The sequence below is a fragment of the Durotheca rogersii genome (genome assembly GCF_024521655.1).
Source record: "Durotheca rogersii strain YMJ 92031201 chromosome Unknown GGS23scaffold_3, whole genome shotgun sequence".
NCBI lineage: Eukaryota > Fungi > Ascomycota > Sordariomycetes > Xylariales > Xylariaceae > Durotheca > Durotheca rogersii.
In genome coordinates this window covers 1,454,501-1,475,819 of record NW_026251234.1, presented here as the reverse complement: position 1 = coordinate 1,475,819, position 21,319 = coordinate 1,454,501, and the positions used below count along the sequence as shown (strand labels likewise).

Below are 21,319 nucleotides of genomic sequence, written 5' to 3'. Positions count from 1 at the left end.
CTGCCTACCTAGGTACCTAAGGCACCTAGCCTGGCCTCACCTCGTATTAGGAGGTACCTCCTCTTTCGTTGCTACCTCCTAAGGAGGTACCTTGACGTAGACTTGGTCAAGGGACTTATCTTAGGTACCTGTAAAAGTTCAGTCCACTGATGTAATAGGTGTACATGAAGCAGTTCCTTCTGTCATGGCAGGAACGTGGGACGTCTCCTTTGCTTACGTTCTTAGTACCTCACTATCTGGTTCAACGCGAAATCATAGTGCAAGCCCGATATATCAATACATGTTGTATTTGTAGGTGTACATATGTGTGTACCACCCCTGGTCCCTGATAGGTACCTCCCGTTACCCGTTTAGGGGACTGCCAACCCAATGCTCTGGATCTCTCTGGTCGGCCTGCCCTCGTGCTCTCTTGTCCTCAAGCTTGTAACTTTTAAATCCCGCCAGCTATCTGCTAATGGCTGATGGGTAGAGTCGATTAGTATACTGCTTTCCTTACTCTACTAAGCACTTCTACTGCGCCGGTAACGCGATCTTCATCCTCCAACAACATCAACGCACGTTCACTTCGGCACTGTCGGACTTCATGGGACAACATCAACTCCGCCAGAATGACACAATGGGACCCTGTCTGATGATCGCCCTTTGAGCTTCTCCTCTCTATTTTCTCCTCTAAGACACCTACGCTACTACGTCTATACTACCAACTACCAACTACGTTTATACCATTACATCTATACGTCCGTTCCCCGACCCCTAAGCTCGTCATCTTTACTGCCCCTTGTCATGTCCTCCTAACTGAGTGCCCTTTTCTCATATGCTGTCGATAGTCACCGCCATCAAGCTACTTTACGACCCAATGACCCGTCCTCGATCTTCTCTCTCGCTACCGATCGAAGCCAACTCCGATGAAACATGCTGCTTCTATACCAGGTCGGAAGTGTCAAGATCGGTGAAGTTGTCCGTTATACACTGACTTATACTCCCTCGCACGACCGAATCCTCCCGCCGCCTGAGTTTCTACAGCTCCGCATCCGCAACACCTCTCCCATCCCTCTACGAGCCGCCTTCGTACACGGACCCTATACCCTGAGCGTATGTGCATACCCGGCCCATTACGACCCGAACGTCAAGTTCGAGAATCCCCGGCGTTATGGCGTCCCTGAATTCGAGCCTATGCTTAAAGCCGGGGGTACGTGGACCTGCCAGTTGATCGTGCCGGACGACATCCGCGAGAGCGCTGGCACGGCGGCCGCGAGAGGGGACGTCGGACGCAACGCCGTGAGCGAAGAGCCCCTCAAGACCGCGAGCTGGGTCGTGGAGATCGCCAGCCAAGTCATTTTCTCTGCGAGTGCTGCCGTCGGCTATGAGGTTTTGCTTGCACGCGACGAGAAGAGTCTGAGCCTAGGCAGTGTGCCGGTGATAGGCGGCCAGGCTCAAGCACCCCAGCCGGGGAAAGTAGGCGATTTTCAGCACGGCTCTGACTCGAAAGATGGTCACCATCCCTCACAGTCGAAGGGTATATTTTCCCGGGCCATTACGTTGAAAGTTGAGGATACGGCGAGCCTCTGGAATGCGCCGCCACTACCTGGCTGGGACGGCCGCGATCATGGCAGATCCAGCCATCTGCCGAGTAAAGACAAGACACTTGACGGCACTGCAGAGCCAAGTGCACACAAAGAGAATATCACCGGGCGGCCCCCCAAAAGGATTCACTTGGTCATCCTGACGCACGGCCTGCACAGTAATCTTGGAGGTGATATGCTATACATTAAAGAGAGCATTGACGCGGCCGCGAAGCAGGCAAAGATTGACGCGAAGGCGAGGAAAGCAAGAGAGAAGGCTCGCGAGAGCGCGGAACAAGAAGACAACCAGTCGGAAGAACATGAGGGAAAGAGGCTATCCACAGAGGAGGCCAACTCCCACAGTGATGAGGATGAAGAAGAGGAAGTTATAGTGCGAGGCTTCTCGGGGAATGCCACCCGAACAGAGAGAGGTATCAAGTTCCTGGGCAAGCGTCTGGCCCGCTGGATACTATCCATCACGTACCCAGACCAGCCTTTTCTCCCCTCCATGAAAAAGGCGGCGACTGAGAGTGTAGTCAGTGCTTTTAAAGGCAGCAGCGGAGATGTCGATGCCAACGGGAAGCCGGCCCATAAACACAGCACCATACATTTGGGCCAAAACCACGAAACCAACCCGAAGTTCCGAATCACTAGCATCAGTTTCGTCGGGCACTCTCTCGGAGGCCTAGTTCAAGTGTATGCGATTGCATACATCCAGAAGCACTCGCCCCGCTTCTTTGACCTGATCCGGCCGGTCAACTTCATCACGCTTGCTTCGCCGCTACTCGGTCTCAGTAATGAGAACCCCTTATATGTCAAATTTGCCCTAGACTTTGGTCTCGTTGGGAGGACTGGTCAAGACCTAGGCCTTACTTGGCGGGCGCCGACTATTGCTAGAAGTGGTTGGGGTGCAATAGTTGGAACTCTCGGCGAGAGTGCTCACAAGAAGGTCATGGGCGAAGTGCAGCCAGAATCAAAACCCCTTCTGCGCATCCTTCCAACCGGGCCAGCACATACCGCCCTGAAGAAATTTCGCAACCGAACAATATACTCGAATGTGGTCAACGACGGGATTGTGCCACTGCGGACGAGTTGCTTGTTGTTTCTGGACTGGCAGGGACTCGGTCGTGTGGAGAAGGCTCGGCGAGAAGCCGGCCTCATGGAAACCGTGGTTGGGTTCGGGTGGGCAGAATTGACTGGTGCTAATGCGACGTCCCGGAGAAGTCCTTGGTCGCCGACAGTTGAGGAGACGCCATCTCGGTCACAATCTAGCGCCAAGCCGGAAGAGGATGTACACGGCGACTCCCACGAGGTCCCCCAGCCGTCGAGCGACGCGACAACCGAGGATGACAGGCGCAGTCTAAGCCTAGCGACCCCCCATCTAGAGATGGGCCCGAACAGCCAAAACTCCCAGACTAACAATGACTACGCCTTCTCTGGATTTTTCAACTTCTTCAAGTCCAACGAGTCGTCTAGGAAGACCCCGCCCCAGTCTCCTCGGGAGAGCAAAATCTACCAGCGCAGCCAGACGTTGAAGATAGAGACAGGCACAGATTCCGCCTCTTCTAGCAAGTCAAGAGTATCTTCCGGTCACGAGCTCAGCGAGGACCAGACACAGCCAGTTTCTGCTCCTCCTAGAACGACATTCTTCGAGTCTGCGGGAGACCTTCTAAACCCTACGTTACCAACAGTCGAATACCTTCTCGATCCCTCAAAGCGCCCGCGCACGATATTCCATGATCGAGTCTACCACCCACCCGATATCCCTCCCCCGCCACTCAAGAAACGCCCGACTAGATCGCTCATGGTACGAAATAAAGCAACCGCATCTAGTAATCCATCATCCCCCAGGGAAGAGGCCAGCAAACCTAACTCCCCGAATCTGGGGTTCGTCCACGAGGATTCGAGTCTCTCAACTCGGGACTACGACGACTATACGCATACAGATCCCGATAGGGAAAGCGACGAGGTTATCGATAGCTCGAGTATGAAGGTCGAGGAGAAAATCGCACGGGCTTACCACCGCGGCTTGAGCTGGCGAAAGGTATTGGTCAAATTAGAGCCCGACGCCCACAACAATATCATCGTACGACGCAAATTCTCAAACGCTTTTGGGTGGCCGGTGGTTAAACACCTCGTCGATGCCCACTTCAGCGATAGCGCAGCTGCTCGCACGCGAGACACCTTCGAGCAGAATGGAGAGAATGCCAAGTCGATGTATGATCCTCCCGACGAAACCGGCGCGGAAACTCACACTCAAGGAGATGCCCGGACAAAGGGGGGTGCTCACAAGCATACCGCTAGTGAGGCTTTTGAGGCCATAGACTCGGTGTCAGATCTGCCATCGCGGGCCCAGGAGAAGCAATCGGCCCCCCATAGCTCAGGCGACCCTGCGTCTCGGCCGTCGTACGATAGGAGCGACTCCGCGGGCTGGAGCGACCAAGACTTCGCCGATAGTGGAGATGACAGCGAGATAGACATGGACATGGCGTACGGTAGGAATCAAAAGGGTAGTCAAGGCAACGATTCGCCGAGATCTTCCAGTCCAGGTTGGAATTGGACGGAGAAAATCGTAGGCAAAGGTGCCGGGAAAAAGGTGAAGAGTCCCAAGAGTCCCACGGGTCCTCTGAGCCCGCGGCTGGGGGGCACCAACGGGAGCGGTAGTGAGCATACGTAATAGGCTAAGGACATAGGGTTAGATAGAACCTATGCGGTAGCTATACCGCAAGCTAGAGATTTAGACACCGGGTTGGCTCGAGCAATAATTTTGATAGAAGGGGGTAATTGGATATTCAATTAGGGGCACGGCGAGCATTTCTCTTTTTTATTTTTCCGTTGCCTTTTCCTTCCTTCCTCTTTCCTCTACTCGCCTTTCTCGAGTCCAGGTAGAGCAACCTGTGGGGGCCGGCGAGGACGGACGTATACATCGGATGGACAAGACGGTATAACACACACGCATACATGTATATACCCTTAGCTTACCGCGCGATAGACATGAGTGGGTATACCCTACTGTCACTTGGACTACCAGAGCGGCACATACGTAGAGATGTGTCTTTTAAGCGCGGCGTTGTTTCAATGCCAGGAGCACCTGAATTACGATGCTTGTATTGATATAGTCTGCCAGATAGAAAGCCGCATTGGGGGGAAGGTGAACGTATAGAGGACCCGCATGAAGAAGAAGGCAGGCCGAGGGAGGCATACGTGTGCCTACATATACCGTATGCGCCTCTCGCTACAAAGGTGAACGCGACGAGGTCTTCCGACTAGTTTGATCTAAGCTCTTCAGTCTCTCTTCTCCTGCCGCCTTGTTCAACCCCAGGGTCGTTACATCTCCGGAGCCCTGTCCCCGGGCATCGGGGATGCTCATACATTATGACGTTTGTCTTGTGCAGTAGCCAGGATGAAAACGACGCATTAAGATGCTATAGGAGCGTGCTTGTTGCTGTGAAGAAGTCGGGATATAGGTACACGATCGATCCGAGATTAGCGTGCTCTCACGCCAACGACTGTTACTACTCATGTTAGTCGAGCTACTCTCTCGTATACTTAACCCCGCTGCGTACAATCAACGCAACCTGTCTATGTATCCTCTGTATTCCTGCCTTCGTGCCGGCAACCTAGGGAACGGGCAAACCTACGCCCCCCCTCCTAGTTTACGCGACCAGAGAGAGGCTACGGGTATCAAGAACTAGCATACCACCCGCTAGTATTCCGCTCATGAGCTGGCTTTACTTGCTTGTCAAATACGGACGGCGGCGTGCAGTCGAATGAGATAGACAAGCCTGCGTCACGCAGTTCCGTGCTCCCGTCTCCCTCCCCTCTCTCCGCTAGAGTTTACGATGGATAGGCACGAGCTTGGTGAGCCAAGAACAGCGAGAAACAGAGGAAAGAGTGTGGTAGAATACGTACACGGCGTTGCCGCAACCAAGCGACGAGCTTCCTCGCAACGAGCCGCTTAGACCTGCAAGCCGAGAACACTCGCCCACCGGCCACCCAGTCCAGGGCAGCGGCCGGCTGCCTAGCTCCCTTTCGGCGGATCCGGGAGAGGACACCCAGAACACCTCCCCAATGCCATCGTTAAGGGCTGCCGAGAGCCCGAGAGGCGCGCGTGTAATGAGGCCATAACCACGCTTTTTCCCGTAGAGTGAAAGGCCTGAGATGATGCCCTCTATACGCGAAACCCCCGTGGCCAGCTTCTGCTATATTAGACTGGGCTGCGTATCTACCGAGGAGGCGGTATCTACTGGATTGATGGCTAAAATACGAGGGCTTAGCCTCTGTTCTTGACAATAGAGCGAACGATCCCCCCTCGCCACCGCCCGCCCTCAGACAAAACACGTCTGCTACTCGTACACCTTATGTAGGCGAGGATCACACACGATAACCTAGCTTGTGTCGTCGAACATGCGGAACCCCCTTTACCTACTGCGGCGGTATATGTGGGCAACAGGTTATGTACGGAGAGCCGGCTGAACAACCGCGCTTCGACGGCTCTAGGTTCGAGGTGGCATTTTCTTATAGTGGCATTATGGTAGGCCATAGTATCTACCCCCTAGATCTCACATTGGCGTCTCACGAGGCTCTCTCTCGACTTCTGGGCTCCCCGTCGGCGGAGAGGCGTGGATATCTCTAGGAGCCCGTTACAGCCGGACGCGAAGAGAGTAGGCGCGCATAGCAATCTTGGGTAAAGCGGTAGAGGGGCTGCTCTTGGATACCTGGAGAAATGCCGCAACTCTATTACGGTCGAGAAGGCCCAATTATCATCCTAGTCGAGATCTCCCATCGGAGCAATCCCGTCGTTCCTTGGCTTCGCCCCCCTTTTCATGCTATGTCGCTCGAACAACTCCGCCGAGTATTTCGTCAGCATGTATGCCCAAATGGCGGCTTAATGAGGAAGAGCCTATGTGGCCTCCCATCGAGGCCCATTCCATATTGCAAGTGACACCTCGGGCCAGTGCGCACAGCCGTTAGAATCTTCGCACAGTAGGTGGACTCATCTAGATGTGATATTCCCTACGTCTTCCATTCTGGGCAGCAGGGCACGGGCAGATGCCCGTCTCAAGCGCCACCCCCTCCCTATCGTTGCTGTCGCTTGCTCGTCGTGAGACAGACTTCCGGTCATGTCGCTAATATGCTCCGCCTTCTGGCTAACCACCTAGTCGTCGGTGCCGACTTCGATTCCGATGGCATCGCTGCCCCCGACCCCTTACCTGGGTCCTAGACAAGACACCTGTCCAGACCCAATCCTCATATCTCACAAACCAGACGGAGCCTGAGCGGGTATTTTCAAGAAACCGGATATGGCGAGCCAATCCTCCGTACCTTTAGGGGTCCGTGATCGCGACACCGAGCGTAGCTGAATATCCCAACCTAGAAAATGTGCGCCAATCAGTGTAACAATATGCCCAAAGCGCGCGTATACCAGAAGTCCGGCAGAATCCCTCGAATTTTCCACCGGACCGGCTTTCCAGAGGTGACACCAACGTGTCTCTGGGAAAGGCTGGTGCATGTACGCGGATCGGTGGCGGATGCACCGGAACATCCTCTGACTGCAAGCCGAGGGAAATCAGGCTCGGTCAGTGCTCAGAGACGACTCCCGACGAAGTTCTGGGCTGCCACATTCGGTGAGGGCCGAGATCTTATATGTATGTATATATAGCTTGCATGCGCCGCCCAACGCCGTGCGACCGAGCACTCCGGTCGCCAAGAGGGAGAGCTTGGTCACAGTTTGCTACCTAGGCGCAAGTCAACGCGCGCGGTGCGGCCTAAATCTCGGATTGGCGCTGCCCCCGAAGGTGACCGGGCGATAGGGGGTTCCTCCCCGGTCAACAAGCGATGTGCTTGCTTGATTAACCCTCCCACCGCAAGCATATCTCCCCCGTGAAGCCAGCTTGGTCGAATTCTCGTGTAGCGATCTAAACAAGTACGGCACGCCACATCGCGGAGGTTACACGGCAGAGGGAGGCCGCGATTATATGTGTGGACATCCGGTGGCAATGATGCTGGGCCCATCGAGGATACGGGGTGAGAGGCCAGACAGTACTACGTCGGCAGGCTTCCCCTCAGGAATATGCCGTCGACGAATGCGAACTGCCTATTGTGCGGGATGGGTTCTGGTAGGTGTGCTGTCTCGAAATTCACATGCGGCATATATTGCGGCTCACGGCGAACCAGAGGTCGTGTGGGGATAGAGGCATGGTACTACCCTCGGCCCCGTCGCGTCCCCGGTGGCATAGTGACCTATTCCTATGCTTTTTCTGGCGCAACTTGCCACACGTTGCTGGACGTGTGTCAGAGTTGGATGGACGAGGAAGTAAGGAGGCGGAGTAGACAGTCGCGCAAGTCCACGCCGTTGTATTGACCGACCAGATGCAAGCCGACGCACCTAGTCGTGTATAATGCCCCATCGTGTGAAGTTGATGAGATCTCTCGAGCTTTGGGGATGAGAAAGGGGGTAGGCGCGCGGGGGTGATTTCATCCCGTAGAGCTGAGGGTGGCTAGTCGGCCCTCTGGTCCTCTTTCTGCTCTCAGGATTTTAGCGTACTAGCCCGAAGGAAAAGACGGAGGCGAGCACTTATGCCGCGGGTTATTATTGCGATAGGATTCCCGTCAACTTAGATCCCAAGGCATGCAGCCAAGGACCGGGCCAAGCTGACAACCTGGGAATCGGTTAAGAGGCGCTATTGAGGACCGATTCCGCCTGCAAGATCTCTTGATTGCCTACGGAAGTTCGTCGCCCTTACATCAAAGGCCTTCCTTGGTTGGACGACAAGCCTGCGATTCGGCAGCTACTCCTTGACCGGGGATTGCTCTAGACCTTCGGTCCCTTTGCAGAATACTAAAACGGACTTGGCGGTGACAATCGGAATATGATCTACTGCGTGACTTATGGCGTGGCTTTATGGGGCAACCAAGGCTCTACGGTAGGATCTCCGTCGTCGGGGAGTCGGTCTATCCGCGTGCCTGAAAGGTCCACACTCGGTGTGCCAACATGCTTTCACCTAGATACGGTGTTTGGTTCGGAAGATTTATCAATAATGAAGAAATATGGCGACACGAGAGACAAATCAGCGTGTGTGGCCGCCGAAGAGGATGACCCACCCAGCACCCTAACCGTCATCACGAGAAATCCCCTACCTGGGGCGAACCCCCCCCCCCCCCCCCCAAAGGCCTGACTGATATCACAACAGATTAGCCATTTGGAGGCTGCCTCTTGGAGAGCGCCTCACTATCGATCGAACCGGCGGAGATCATCATGATGGCAGACCGTAGATTGGTCTGATAGGGGTGGGGCACGAGACGTGCGAGCAGGTTCTCCGTTTGGAGAAGGGTTTTAGGGGTCTGGGAGCTGGTGGCCCAAGGGGACAAGAAGGCAAACCGCTTTTTGACTGGAGTCGACGATGCCGTTTCCTCGCTGAGTATGAAGCTCCCTCTCCCCCCCTACTCCTATGCACATGCCAGAGGGACCAAGGTCGGGGAAGGTATCAAGAGACGAATACTCGATGCCTAGCGATCTTGGTGTCGGGTCTGCATGCCTATTAGGTAAACCGGCATGGGGCGGGCCTTTCCGTCGAGGCTCATTTGGGCCTATTCCTCTGGTACGGCTTCTCTCCGCGTCCAACACTGCGTCGTATCGTTGTATCAACTGCACGTTGGGAGGAGAGGAGGGAGGGGAGGGAGAAGGGGGGGGGGGGGGTTAACAATAACAAGGCCTCTCTCCCCGGATGCGTACCATCAATCAAACAATTAATAACTAGCGTCAGCAACAAGTCGTTGATAAGGCGTAGATTTCCCCCACAACTCATCAATAGACTGGCCGGGATCTCCACCCCGGCTCCCCCCCCCCCATCGATCACCCCCATTCGCTTATGTAGTATCCAGATTCGAGATAGGATGAACTCGCGCCAGCGTGTCGACATCCCTGGGGTACAACACTGCCTCTTAATCGTGGGATAACCTCACCAAAAAGCACGGCAGTGGTCAGGCGAGGTCCGGGCTCGAAATAGCATCTGGCCATCTTGGGGGGCATCGTCAGGTTTCCTCAATCCGGTAGGATCTGCGTAGAGATTAGCCCGTTCAGGTCTCGCGATCTCGTCAGCTCGCTAATCTATCTCGTACATAATCATTTTAACGCACGCCGCCCACCGGTCTGTTTTGCGACCCAGTTCCGGCAGCGGTCGTAATCATCGCGTCTGCTGTCTAGCCGTACGGCACGGTCGGCTAAGACAAAATCCCATCTCAACCCATAGTGCGCGGCGTATTCCTCGCATGCGCCACCCCCCGGGGACCAATAGGATCGAAGCCTGGTGGCGACGACAATAACGAGGGCAGGGTGTAGGAGGGAGGGGGCTGGCTGGCTTGCCCACGAATGGTGCCAGCCTCGACGATTGCCACAGCCGCGACGTTTGGCGATCCGGGGCGTCCAGCCGATAATACCGGCCGGGATTTTGACGAGGAAGCACGACACCGGCGCAAACGGGCATGTTAAGACGAGGGCGCAGGCGGCTGAAAGGCCTCGAGGTGTGATGGGGGAGCGGTTGGGGATGTGCGAGAGGGCGACATACAGGGACTAATGTAGCATCAAGTACATGCTTGGCCGCGAGCAGGTCCGCCCCCAAACAGTCGGTTCTCTGCGTCTCGCCCTCCTTCGGCGGCGGCGTTCACCACGAACGGACGGCTGGGTTATTTGTCAGGGTTGGAGACAGCGCGAGACAGCGCGTATCTCCGTGGCTGGCAACTTGGCGATGTGGCAAACTGGATAAAACTACGAGGGTGCGCAGGTGTTCTGGGGTTTCGGGGTAGGCTCGCATCGAGCAAGGATTCGACCCCGTGGAGCGGGAAGACGAAGTCGGGCAACCCCCACGCCGCATCAGCCAGTACAAACCGAAGCTAACATATACCTGGGTTCCTTAGGTACCAACCGAATGATGGCGCCCTGGCTGGAGATTAGCGGGCGCATCACGCATCACGTACGGTGGGCGCAGATCAATAGATCAGTTAGAGGTACCTACCTGTCTACCTTGGGCACCCGCACGGCGTAGATAGGTAGGTACCTGCCTTAGGTGCCCTGGGTACCTCTGACACAACAACACCGGGTCCCCACGGGGCAGTCACAGCATGGACCTACCTCCAACCCTCCTCCTAAAACGCCTATAACGCGTGTCCACAGGGACCTAATGTAGGTATACAGTAGGTACCTATCAGCATTGTCGCCGCTGCCCACCCCCTAGATGGTTGGAGGCGTCCGGGTGCCAAACCCACATTGTGCGGAATTGAAGACGGCAATTACAGCATAATACTACGTACCTGTTAGTTGGCCGGGCCAGACCTGTCTGCCCACCTAGGTACCTAACTTCCATCTGCACTTAGCCCCCATCAAATACCTGTCCTAGGTACCCTACCTCCTAGAAGGTACCTAACGTAAGGCAACCCAAGGCGGGGCGGCAAACTCCTATGCACCTATAACTTTGTCCGCCTCCGTCCCGAGCATCCAGCGCGAGGTGCGAGTGCTCATTTAGAAGTTCAAGCAAGTAAAGCTACCGGAGATGGAGAATGACTTGTTTCCCAGTCGAAGCGGCGAGTACGGCCTTGTCGCCCAGTACCGACGAAGTACCTATGTACGTCGGGTAGCCGTGGTGAAGAGGTACGTGACGGGACGGTAGCAGGCAAGACAACGACTGAGCCCAAGCCCAGACTCTACGTGTAACGCGCGCTTCAGCAGGATACCCCTGCCAATCTGGGGTGGCGGCGGGGGACGGAAAGGGGAAGAAGAAGAAGAGGTCAACTCATGAGCTTCGACCTTGCTGGATCCCGTCAACTTGCGCAAGTAACATCACGCGCGCATCATCTCCCCCTCTATCCCCGAACCGATGACCGCCGTCCGCAGTCACGGCCACGATAACGACATCGTAAGAGAGCCCTCTCGAACCCAGATCCCCCTCCCCTATCGCACGCAGAACACGTTCACATCACCAGACTCTCTGAATGCCAAGGAACTTATGTGCGGCCCCTCTACGAACACACGCACACACTTTTATCGTAGGTATAATCTGTGTGGAGACGCGCCCAGCTGCTACCATCGACGCATGGCCCGTCGCCACTCCTCCTCGGGTTGGGCCTCCGCCTCTTGCGCACGCTCGTGAGAACCGTGGTGGCCAGCAGGCCAGCCGATCGCGATTCCAGGCGTATGTCTCAGTTGCCGGCGCTGGGTTTGAGCTGCCTGGCCGATGTAAGGATCTACTTTGCCCTCCGCCCTCCTTGACCCCACGCGTGTCTCCCTGGCCCCCCTCCCCCCCCCCTTTTCTCTGGGAAACCTACCGAGGACTGAGGGATGCGATTGGGTGGCCGGGCGTAAAGTCGCGCCCTGGCGGAGGGGAAGAGCGAACGAACACACTTTATCGTTCCATTGTTGGTATTATTAGGACAACCGCAGCACGCCCGCGGCCCACGATTTATCACACACACGCACGCACGCACGCACGCACGCACGCACGCACACGAGCAGACTCCGGCCGCCAGGTTCCATCGAAGGGGGCCCTATCACCAGTCGAACCCGTCCTGGGTCGAGCTAGGGATGGCCTGACTTTATCGTCGCCAACTATCCCCCCCAATGACGGGGGCCTATATTGCTTGCGTTACTAGTAGTAGGCTATCAAACCTGATCCGCAAATGAGATAGGGGTTTTCCTCTTGGTGGTATACGAAGCTGACCCGGCAGCGCAAGCGGCGCGAGCCGGCCAAAGCCAGCCTTGGAGTCTCAGAATAAATCAAGTTGGTATACTATACATATACATACATGCGTGTGTATGTGTGTGTGTGTGTGTGTGTGTGCATCTATGCCTGTAATTCATCCGTTGTAGGGATGAGCAAGGATCTTCCAAAAAGCCACACCCCACATCTGCCCTCCCCACGAGAGACGGAAGCCGAAGGGGGGCCTGGAGCGTGCATGTGTACCGAATGCGCGTACGTACCTAAGATATGTACCTACCTACGGGAATTGTGATACGCCGAATGCACCTTGGGTGCCAGAAGTCAGGGTAGGGTCCTAGGAGCATGGAAGACAATCGATCTGCGAAGCAGCAGGATGGTGCAAGAACACGTCTTCAAACCCCGACTTGGCCATCTTGCTCGTCCCGGGGTGCCTATTTTCCGCCCACCGGTATGTTCTCGACCCCGGAGAAGTTGCGGTGAACGGGGCGCTCGCAGACTCGTCGTTGTTGCGACGCTAGAACGAACAACGGCTATCGCCTTCTTTTTTTTTCTTTTTTTTTCTTTCTATTCGCCCCCCCCTTTTTGAAACCGTCGACGGGATACGGGACCCGGTCGATCGCGTCCACTCGATCCGATTCGCGACTTACTTACGTTTTCACATGTTCCGTGCATCTTCCCCCCGTTGATTTCCCGGGTTGTTTCAAGGGAGCACACTGCCCACTACATACTATACACATATACTAGAGGTAGTATACCTGTGTATACGGCATAACCTTACACATATATCTCTCACTGTATCCTCGTCGTGTCCACCTCCTCTCTCCCGTCCCGGCGGTCGCCGGTTGGGAGAAGCACGCAACCGCCGTCGCTCTCGCCATCATCAGGCAACACATGGCGCCGAACCGGCTGATCGGTTCCCGCCCAGCCGCCCAGGTAGGGAGAGGGAGAGAGGGAGGCAGGGACCTGCTCGCGGGCAGCCAGCCGGACGGAATTCTGCGTAAGGGGAAGAAAAAGAGGCCCACGGCTGAGAAAAAAAAAACAAAATCCACCCTTGGCAACGTATCGGAGTCCCATTTCCTGCAATCGCCCGTGCATCCTGTAGTGGCATGCCAGCGCCAAGGTATTCTCTGGCTGGGACCCTCTCGGATAGCCGCTGCGTAGAAGGCAAACACGAGAGACCATGGGGAAAGGGAAAGGGGAGGGGAAGAAGAAGCCCCTCCAAGCTAAGACAGCATATATTTTGGGTCTTACCATGGGGTTAAGAGCATGCGCATACATATCCACGGAAGATGAATGGATGGTTTCGCTGCATACCTCGTCGTTGCCATCCAAGGATCTCAGATGTGTGTGTGTGTGTGTCTAAGTAAGTTGCTGAGACCTGCTAGCTGGTGGGTGTGATATCAGGTTATAGACAATAGAGACAGGGATTCTACATATTAGCAGTAGCCACATCACCGCCAGCTCATTGTTCGCTATCCAGTGGGTAGGTAGTAGGGACGAGCGGAAGGGAGGGATTATTACATTACCGCCGGGCCTGCGCTTACCCCCAAAACTTTGGTCTGGCCGGCGCCCATCTCACCGTCTCGCCGGCCGAGCCGGGTCCATATGAGTGCGTGTAGAGAGGGCGAGAGCGAGGGAAGGGGGGTTTGTCTAGAAAACAACCCCTCCCATCCTTAGAAGAAAAAAAAAAGAGAGAGAGGAATCTGCTCCAAGTCTCCAACAAGCCAACACCCGAGAGGCGCACCACATCCCACCCACCGCCCACCGCCCGCCGCGGCGCAGCCCGCCTGCACCTCAGTCAGGGCAATAGGAGATTTCTATGTTTAGGCACGGACGTAGGATGCCTCGGGATCTGGTTCGCCCACGACGAAATCCCAATCCGGAGCCCCGCAAAATGCCCCGAGTTCGTGGACGCGTCATAGAAGGGGGGGGCTGTGGGAAGGGAAAAGGGAAAGGGGGAAGAGACACAGAAAAAAGAAAGAAAGAAAGGGGGGAAGAAGAGAGCAAGCGATGGCCGCGTCTCCGGGGTTCAGCTCGCCCAGGTTGGGTGTGTACGCGCACATTGCTTGTTATGTCGGTATGTGCAGCAAGTACACGGCGTATGAAAGGGAGAAGTAAGGTGGCAGTGACATATCCGGCCCTCCTCCTCCACCTCCACCTTCTCCCCCAGAGACAGCGACCTGGGGCTGGCTGAATAACCCCCGCCCCCCCCCTTGATTCGTCTCTCTCTCTCCAATATACATACGTATACGGGGATGTATCTCTCCCGCTACCATCCTCGACCACCAGAGATAAGAAGATACCTAAGGTAGGTACCTAAGAGTGTGACGAGGAGAGCAGAGGGAGGGAGAATGGGGAATGAGCAATCCACCCCCTCTCCCCTGAAAAACCCCAATGCGTGTGCATGGAGTATCGCCCGCGTTGCTTCTCGCACCTAGGTACAGTGTGCGGTTGAGAGGAAGAGGGAGCTGGATGGCTTCTGGCATCTATTTTTGTCAGAATCGCGACGGCACGGCGCCGCCCGTCCCCATACTGCCGGAAATAAAAGAACAGAAAATGCTACGTCCGCCTAACCTGCCGAACTAGGTAGGTAGGTAGGTAGGAGGTAGGCAATAAGATGTGTGTAGGTACGTCGGTAGGTATGTACCTCTTAACATGCTGTCATCGCGTCGCGAGCGTGTAGGTGATAATTACGGTGCCCTTCCCTTCAGCCGTACCGCATCCATCAGCTCGTTTCGTCGTTCGGCCGGCCACGTCGCACGAAACAGTAAGACGCCCGGTCGCCCCAGCATGGACGGGACTGACTGACTCTCTATCTCCCTCGCTCGACCAACCAACCAGCCGACCAGCCGACCTTCCCGCCCTGGACTGGCGTGCCCGACGACGCTTTTCCCAGCCTGCTCATTCATTAGGTACTTAGGCTAGGTGGGTAGCCTACCTGGCTGAGATACCAGGACGCGAAGTCCATGCAGACGTATATGTACCTACATGTATGCTAGATGCCTGCGAGGGCATAGGCATGGGTACCTATTGCATGCTCGTGCTCATGCTCATGGCTCAGGCTCAGGCTCAGGTAATAGGCCCGCCAAGCTCTGGCCCGGCACGCAGAGTCAGGTTTGGGGGACGTAGAGAAGGAATTTAATTATATAATAATGCATCACGTCAGCCGGGCAGAGCGCGTGCTACGTAGGTATGTAAGATCCTCTTGAGGAGAGCGTGTATGCGTGTGGGTACCCGACCTGGCAGGCGGCGGCGGCCCAGGCAGGCGGGCGCCCTAGGATCGAGGCTGAGCACGAAGGAAATGATGACGGATGGATGGGGGTGGGTGGGTGGATGGATAAGCGTAGAGGGAGGGAGGGAGAGGCGGGATACCGTGGGCGAATGGATGGAGGGATGGAGGGATGGGATAAGATGCTACCTGTCGAGCAGGCAGGGAAAGGCAGTCGAGAGGCGTCCGTTGCGCGACGGCCACGCCTGGACTGAACGCGATGCCGTGCGCGCGCGCGCGCGAGGCGTAAGCTGCGGCCGGTCGGTCGGGCGCGACGGATAGTATGCTGGAAGGGGTGGGGAGGATTGCCATGCACACTTAGGTAAGACGGACGACGAGGAGAGCCCCGGTTGCGAACGAGCGTGAGAAGGAGGAAGAGAGGGAAGAGGGAATGGGAACAGTAATGGCAGATAATGCCCGGACGGCACGGCAGCTCGAGCGGACGCCGTGGGAAGACGAGGAGGATGCCTAGCCAAAGTACACACACATGTCGTGCCACGCCCTGGCTTGGGTGTGTATCGCCCGCGCCGCCATTCGCACCCGCGATCTCCAAGCGAGCCCCCGGCTTACCCATCGGCGGTATTAATCATCAACGTCGTCGTCGTAGTCGTCCTTGTCGTCGTCATCGTCATCGCCGTTTTAGGTTTTCCCAACTCTAGCTTGTCCCGCCCTTTGCCTGGAGAGTGGCGGGGGGGGAGGGGGAGGGGCCGAGGGAATGGGGGCCGGGCTTACTTGGCCTGTCTATCGATCTAAAGTGCAATCTACCGCGCACGTTGCCTCACCTTCTCCCTTCCTCCCCTCCCGTCTTTCCTTTTCTTGCCTCACCTCACCTCGCCTCGTCTCGTCTCGCCCTCGTCTCGCCCTCGCCCTCGCCTTTTTTTCGCTCCCTTCCCCCCCTAACCGTACGGGTGCCGCGCGCGCACCGCAGGCATCTATCTCTCTTGTCTTCCCTCCCTAGGCTTGGGTAGGTGGTAGGTGATACGGCATCACACTGTATACCGTCCCATGCCGTGCCCCTCTCTATCTACCTAGGCATCTTTCCCTTCCCTTGGCTCTCCCACCGCCTCTTCCCACCCCCCCCCCTCTTCTCCCCCGGGATTGGTCCGCCGCCGCCGCCAGCCAGCACCGCTCGACCCAGTGAGGAGCAGCGCGCGAGCTGCTGCGGCTGCGGCTTTCGGGGACGTCCGGAAAAAATGCTACCTTGCCTGACCTGACCTTACCTTCTTCTGCTTCTCTTTCCTTTCCCTTTCTTACCTTGGCTCGCCCGCCCTCTTTTATTAAATTTTTTTTTTCCTTTCCTTTTCCTCCCTTCTCGCCCGTCCCCTCTCCCTATTTCTCCCGATCCCGTTTGTCATGCCGTCTGGAGATTTCCCCCCCTTCTGCCTTAGTCGCCTGCGCCTGTAGGCATGTGCCTACCTATGGCCGGAATTCCTTTGGCTCTGTCTTCCCTCCCGGTCCGCGCTTGTTCGCTGTCGCTCCGTCGGCAGGGCTGACGCACTGCTACCGTAATAAGCAATTCCTTGCCGGCCGACGCACCGCTGATACGTGGTGAGCGCGACACGACAACATGCCTAGGTATGTACTCGAACGTACAGGCGCACGGTGCTATTGCTACCTAGCCTACCAAGAGGCAGTTTAGGTCTGTCAGAGGTAGCACCCCGATTCTTCCCGCTCGCACGCGCACACCATGGGACGGCGGGGATCGATAGGCAGGAGGGCTATTAGCGTTTTTTTCTCTCTCTTCGTCTCCTTTTTGTTTTTGTTTATGTTGTTTTTCCTGGGTAAACGAAGTCCGCCATGTCGTAAATCGAATGCCCTCCAGCCTATCCTCCCGCCCGTAGTTAAATCCTCGCTGGCGCGAGAACGGACGGCAAGGAACTAACCTAGGAAAGAAAGAAAAAAAACATGTGTCAGGTGGGGGCGGGGCAGCAGCTACGTAACTAGGTTGGGCAGAGGCTGGGGCTTCTCTGCTAAAAGTTGGAAAATTGAAAAGATATTTCCAAACAAGAACCGCCTACGTAATCTCCTCCCTCCACACCCCCCTCATGCTAAACATCCCACCATCGCTTTCGCCCTCGCACCTAGAAGCTACCGGACCATCGCGTGTCGCAACGTGTAAGTTACGTATGTAATCAACCAACTTTGCCCATCGTGCGAGGCGGTGAGGCGGCATCAGTCTGCGCGTGTCTGTGTGGTGCATGGAGGTAAGTAGACACGGCTCCGAGAACGAGGGGGAGAAAATTTTCGCCTGCTCCCCTCTCTCGCCCGACCAGTCTTCCTCTCATCCTCCCCCGCCGCCGCTGTGTAGGCCCCCGTCTGTTCTTTCGATGTCTGCTATTCATCGCATCTTGTCGTTATCGCTCTCCCCGCTCCTCTCTTCCTTTCCTTCCTCCCGAGCACTTTTACTTACTACCTACTTGGGTATATAGTAGTATATTTACGTAGGTGTCTGTGTGCTGTGTGCACGCGTATGCAGCAATATGTGTGTGCATGGGTGCAAGATTGCGTGTTGTTCCGAGGGAGGCTCGTCTGATGAGGAATTCTGCATGCCTACCACGCACATTAATACCCCCGGCCGGGACATGCCTGGCTTCGCCCCTTCGCCTCGCCACGATCCGATCCTGGTAGAAGGTCAACGATGCCCTCGGGGTAAGTTGGGCATGCACGTAGACGGGATATCTCCGTAAATCTACCTAGGTAGAGAGGGTGGGAATCTGGAGAACGCCCTTGGTCCTTGGCATGGCATACTATGCTAGGTACCTAGGGAGGTAGGCATCTAAGGTACGGGATATTGCTAATCGGCTCGGAGCCGTGAATCCCGTCCTCCCTTCCCCCATCCTTTCCCCGAAGTACAACATCCCATTCCCCATGTTTCTTAAAAAGAAAGACAAAAAGGGGTGTTTCTCGTGGAAGCTTGTCCGGGGTCCCCTTTTTAACATTCGGTACGTGGGTGTCCCAGAATAATAATAAACTTGCAGGGGGGGTGGGCTGTGCGTAGTAATCCACGATACGAGTAAAGTGGTCGTGGGCGTGGCTTGGGGTAGGTAAGTTGGGCAGGTATTATTAGTTGCGTTCCCTCAGGTCGACGCTGGCTGGCCGGTATGGCATTCCAACCGCGGTACCCGATCGTCTCCCAAAGTAAGATTGCCATCGTCTCAGGGGAAGACATAGAGATTGGGGGTCGAAAATCCCCTGATCGTAATTTGTAGTGTCAGACTGCCTACCTAATGTCCTTCTCGATGGGACACGCTAGGAGGATTCACCAAGAAGAATCTGGGGTTAACAACATGTGGGATGAGACAAGACGGGGAAATTTCTAGACCCGACTAACGGTAGGAAGGGAGGGGGGGAAGAGGGCGGTGGATTTGTTATCTACTTGGTTACGAAACTTCAACCTATACAGGATAACTTGCGACCATCGAGGGGAGAATGGAGTCGGGAATATCAACCGATTTTTTCATTCGTCTTCCTCTCATACACTATTATCGAGTACCGAATACTGTCAACATGATGGCTTGTCTTTTGACCATGCAACCCGCCAAGCCTGCGCCCCTAGGTATTCGCCCCGAGATTGAGCTGAAACGTAATCTTAGTAGAGAGACCTTCCCATTGAACCACCCTATACATATTGTAAATGAGAAGAGGAGTCCGTCGTTCGCCCCGAGGTTTGGCCGCCAGTCTGGCCAAGCCTCATACAATGCTTGAAACCCTATCCCACCCATTCCACCGTCTATGAGGAAAAAGGAATCAACTCCAATATGCCAACTCGGGAGAGGATGAACAGTCAATCGACACAAGATAAGACATGCAGAATAGGAAAAACAGGACATGGTGTTCTCGCCGCTCTCCCCGACACCTCGACACGATTAACGGAAACGCTGGAGCAGAGAAATTTCATCACAGTAAAGGGCCCGCTTGTAACACTAATCTAGCCGCCGCTGAGGGTTTCAAATCTATTCATTCACGGATTCTCCCGGAAAACACGTGAGCCTGGGTGCGTGCTTGTGTGTGTAGAGATGTGTATGTGTGTGCGTGTGCGTCATCCAGCTATCCCATTTGTTCCATAGTTGCTTCCATACCACCACGGCTGGTGGTAGTTGCATTCAACAGGCGGAGGGGGGATAGCGGCCGCTTGCTCTGGAGAAGTCGCCATAGAAACGCCGCCTCTCGTCTATTGGAACCTCTATAATTAATAGTCGTCGTTCGCGTTGTAGCTGATGTGACGGTGTGGACTGAACTCTTCCCCTCAGCTCACATCCGGTCCATCAGATCGCCGCCTGCCAAACTGCCGCTTGCCGAGCTTCGGCCGCTGGTGTTGTATCCGTCATTGGACAGGAGATCGTGAACTGCGACCTTGGGTACTTGAGGAACGGGGAGTTTCCTACTACCATCGGGCCGGCTAATGATGTCTGTCAGGGACAGTCCGCTGGTCCGAGTGCCCTTATTAGACGGAGGGGTCTGCTGGTAACCTGCGCCTTCCAGATGCGGTTCCATCGGCGCCAAGGCCGGAGTGTGGCCCAGGGTCAGATTGCGCAACGTCGGCAACTCGACGCCAGCGTACGGCCGGAGGCGCGGCGAGTGGGCGGGCGTCGCGAGGGGCGTGTGGTCTGGGGTAGGGGACAGGGAATCGTGGGAGAAGGTTGGTGACGAGGGCGCAGTAGAGTTGGGCGAGTTTGGTCTGGACCGCTTTGCGTGGCGGAGAGCGTGAGAGTAGTGGTCGTCGTGCTCATCGTTGGAATGAGACCTAGACATGTGGTAGGCGGAGAGTGAGGGGAGGTGGCCGCGCGAGCTGTGCAGGCTGTTGGAGTAGTATGGGTGAGATCGCGCCGAGTGATGGTGAGCCATCAGGCCGCTACTGTCCCGCTCCAGCTGGTTCGTGGCATTAGCCAACATGCCGATGTCCATGCTGTGACCGGGCAGCGAGACATTGCCGCTCAGATTCCGGCCGTAATGGTGAAGAGGTCCCGGATGCGGGATGCCGTACGTAGAGTACGAGTGCGGCGGCGACACGTTAGGCGACACTAACGTCGAGGTCGGGGCCGACTTGATGGATCTTGGGTTCGACGGAGGGGGCATCATCGAGTCCGGCGTCAACGCATGGCCCAGGCTGTGGTGCGCGGCTTGGCCAGCCTTGTTCCCTCTCCTGGAGTTGGGGTTGTTGTGTATCCTCGAGTGCCGGGTGAGCTCGTCAGAACGCGAGAACTTCTTGCTGCAGCCCGGGAATTGGCAGGCATGCGGCTTCTCGCCCGTATGCGTCCTGATGTGTCTGGTCTGGTGCTCCAGCCGGTGGAAGGCCTTATCACAGAGGGGGCACTTGTAAGGGCGCGGTAGTTCGTTAGTGTTCTCAGCGGGCTGGCCGCCGGGCAGGGGTCCGTTGGGCCGGATCACGGTAACGGTAGCCATCTCGACGTCTCCGTCCTGGTTCAGTTTCCGTGGCGAAGCTGGGTTGCCCTCGCTGTTGCTCGTGGTAGATTCGGGGTTCAGCAGGTTGGAAAAATCCACCGCTGACTGTGAGTGTTGCATGTGATCGCCAGCCAAAGGGGCACCACCTCTTCTTCAGTTAGAAATAGGTCTCGGGATTCGAGAAGACGGCGGCGAGCACTCGACGATGAGCCAGCCGTGATGCAAGGATAGCCAGGTCGTCGTCGCCACTGAGTAGGGCCGGTTGGGTCCTCTGGTCTTTGCTTCTTCTTCTGTCCTTCTTTCTCTTCGCCGTCGAGCGTGCTGGTGGAGGTGCAGTCCCGGTGGTTGCTTTGTTCTGCGACCGGGGCGATAAG

General features: G+C 56.0%; 4 protein-coding genes across 4 annotated transcripts; 2 read left to right on the top strand and 2 right to left on the bottom strand.

The window, feature by feature from the left end:
- Positions 1–360: 360 nt before the first annotated feature.
- Positions 361–4,670, top strand: GGS23DRAFT_551940 (DUF676-domain-containing protein). The gene has a single exon (XM_051515374.1). The coding sequence runs from the start codon at positions 913–915 to the stop codon at positions 4,237–4,239; it is 3,327 nt and encodes a 1,108-aa protein (XP_051375467.1). The 5' UTR covers positions 361–912; the 3' UTR covers positions 4,240–4,670.
- Positions 4,671–11,237: 6,567 nt separating this feature from the next.
- On the top strand, positions 11,238–12,382 carry GGS23DRAFT_286794 (uncharacterized protein). The gene has a single exon (XM_051512608.1). The coding sequence runs from the start codon at positions 11,550–11,552 to the stop codon at positions 12,204–12,206; it is 657 nt and encodes a 218-aa protein (XP_051375466.1). The 5' UTR covers positions 11,238–11,549; the 3' UTR covers positions 12,207–12,382.
- Positions 12,383–15,319: 2,937 nt separating this feature from the next.
- Positions 15,320–16,234, bottom strand: GGS23DRAFT_286764 (uncharacterized protein). Its single transcript, XM_051512607.1, has one exon. It carries the CDS (start codon positions 16,114–16,116, stop codon positions 15,457–15,459), a length of 660 nt encoding a protein of 219 aa, XP_051375465.1. The 5' UTR covers positions 16,117–16,234; the 3' UTR covers positions 15,320–15,456.
- A 3,348-nt stretch (positions 16,235–19,582) lies between these two features.
- On the bottom strand, positions 19,583–21,205 carry GGS23DRAFT_286728 (uncharacterized protein). The gene has a single exon (XM_051512606.1). It carries the CDS (start codon positions 21,063–21,065, stop codon positions 19,794–19,796), a length of 1,272 nt encoding a protein of 423 aa, XP_051375464.1. The 5' UTR covers positions 21,066–21,205; the 3' UTR covers positions 19,583–19,793.
- Between the last annotated feature and the right edge of the window lie 114 nt (positions 21,206–21,319).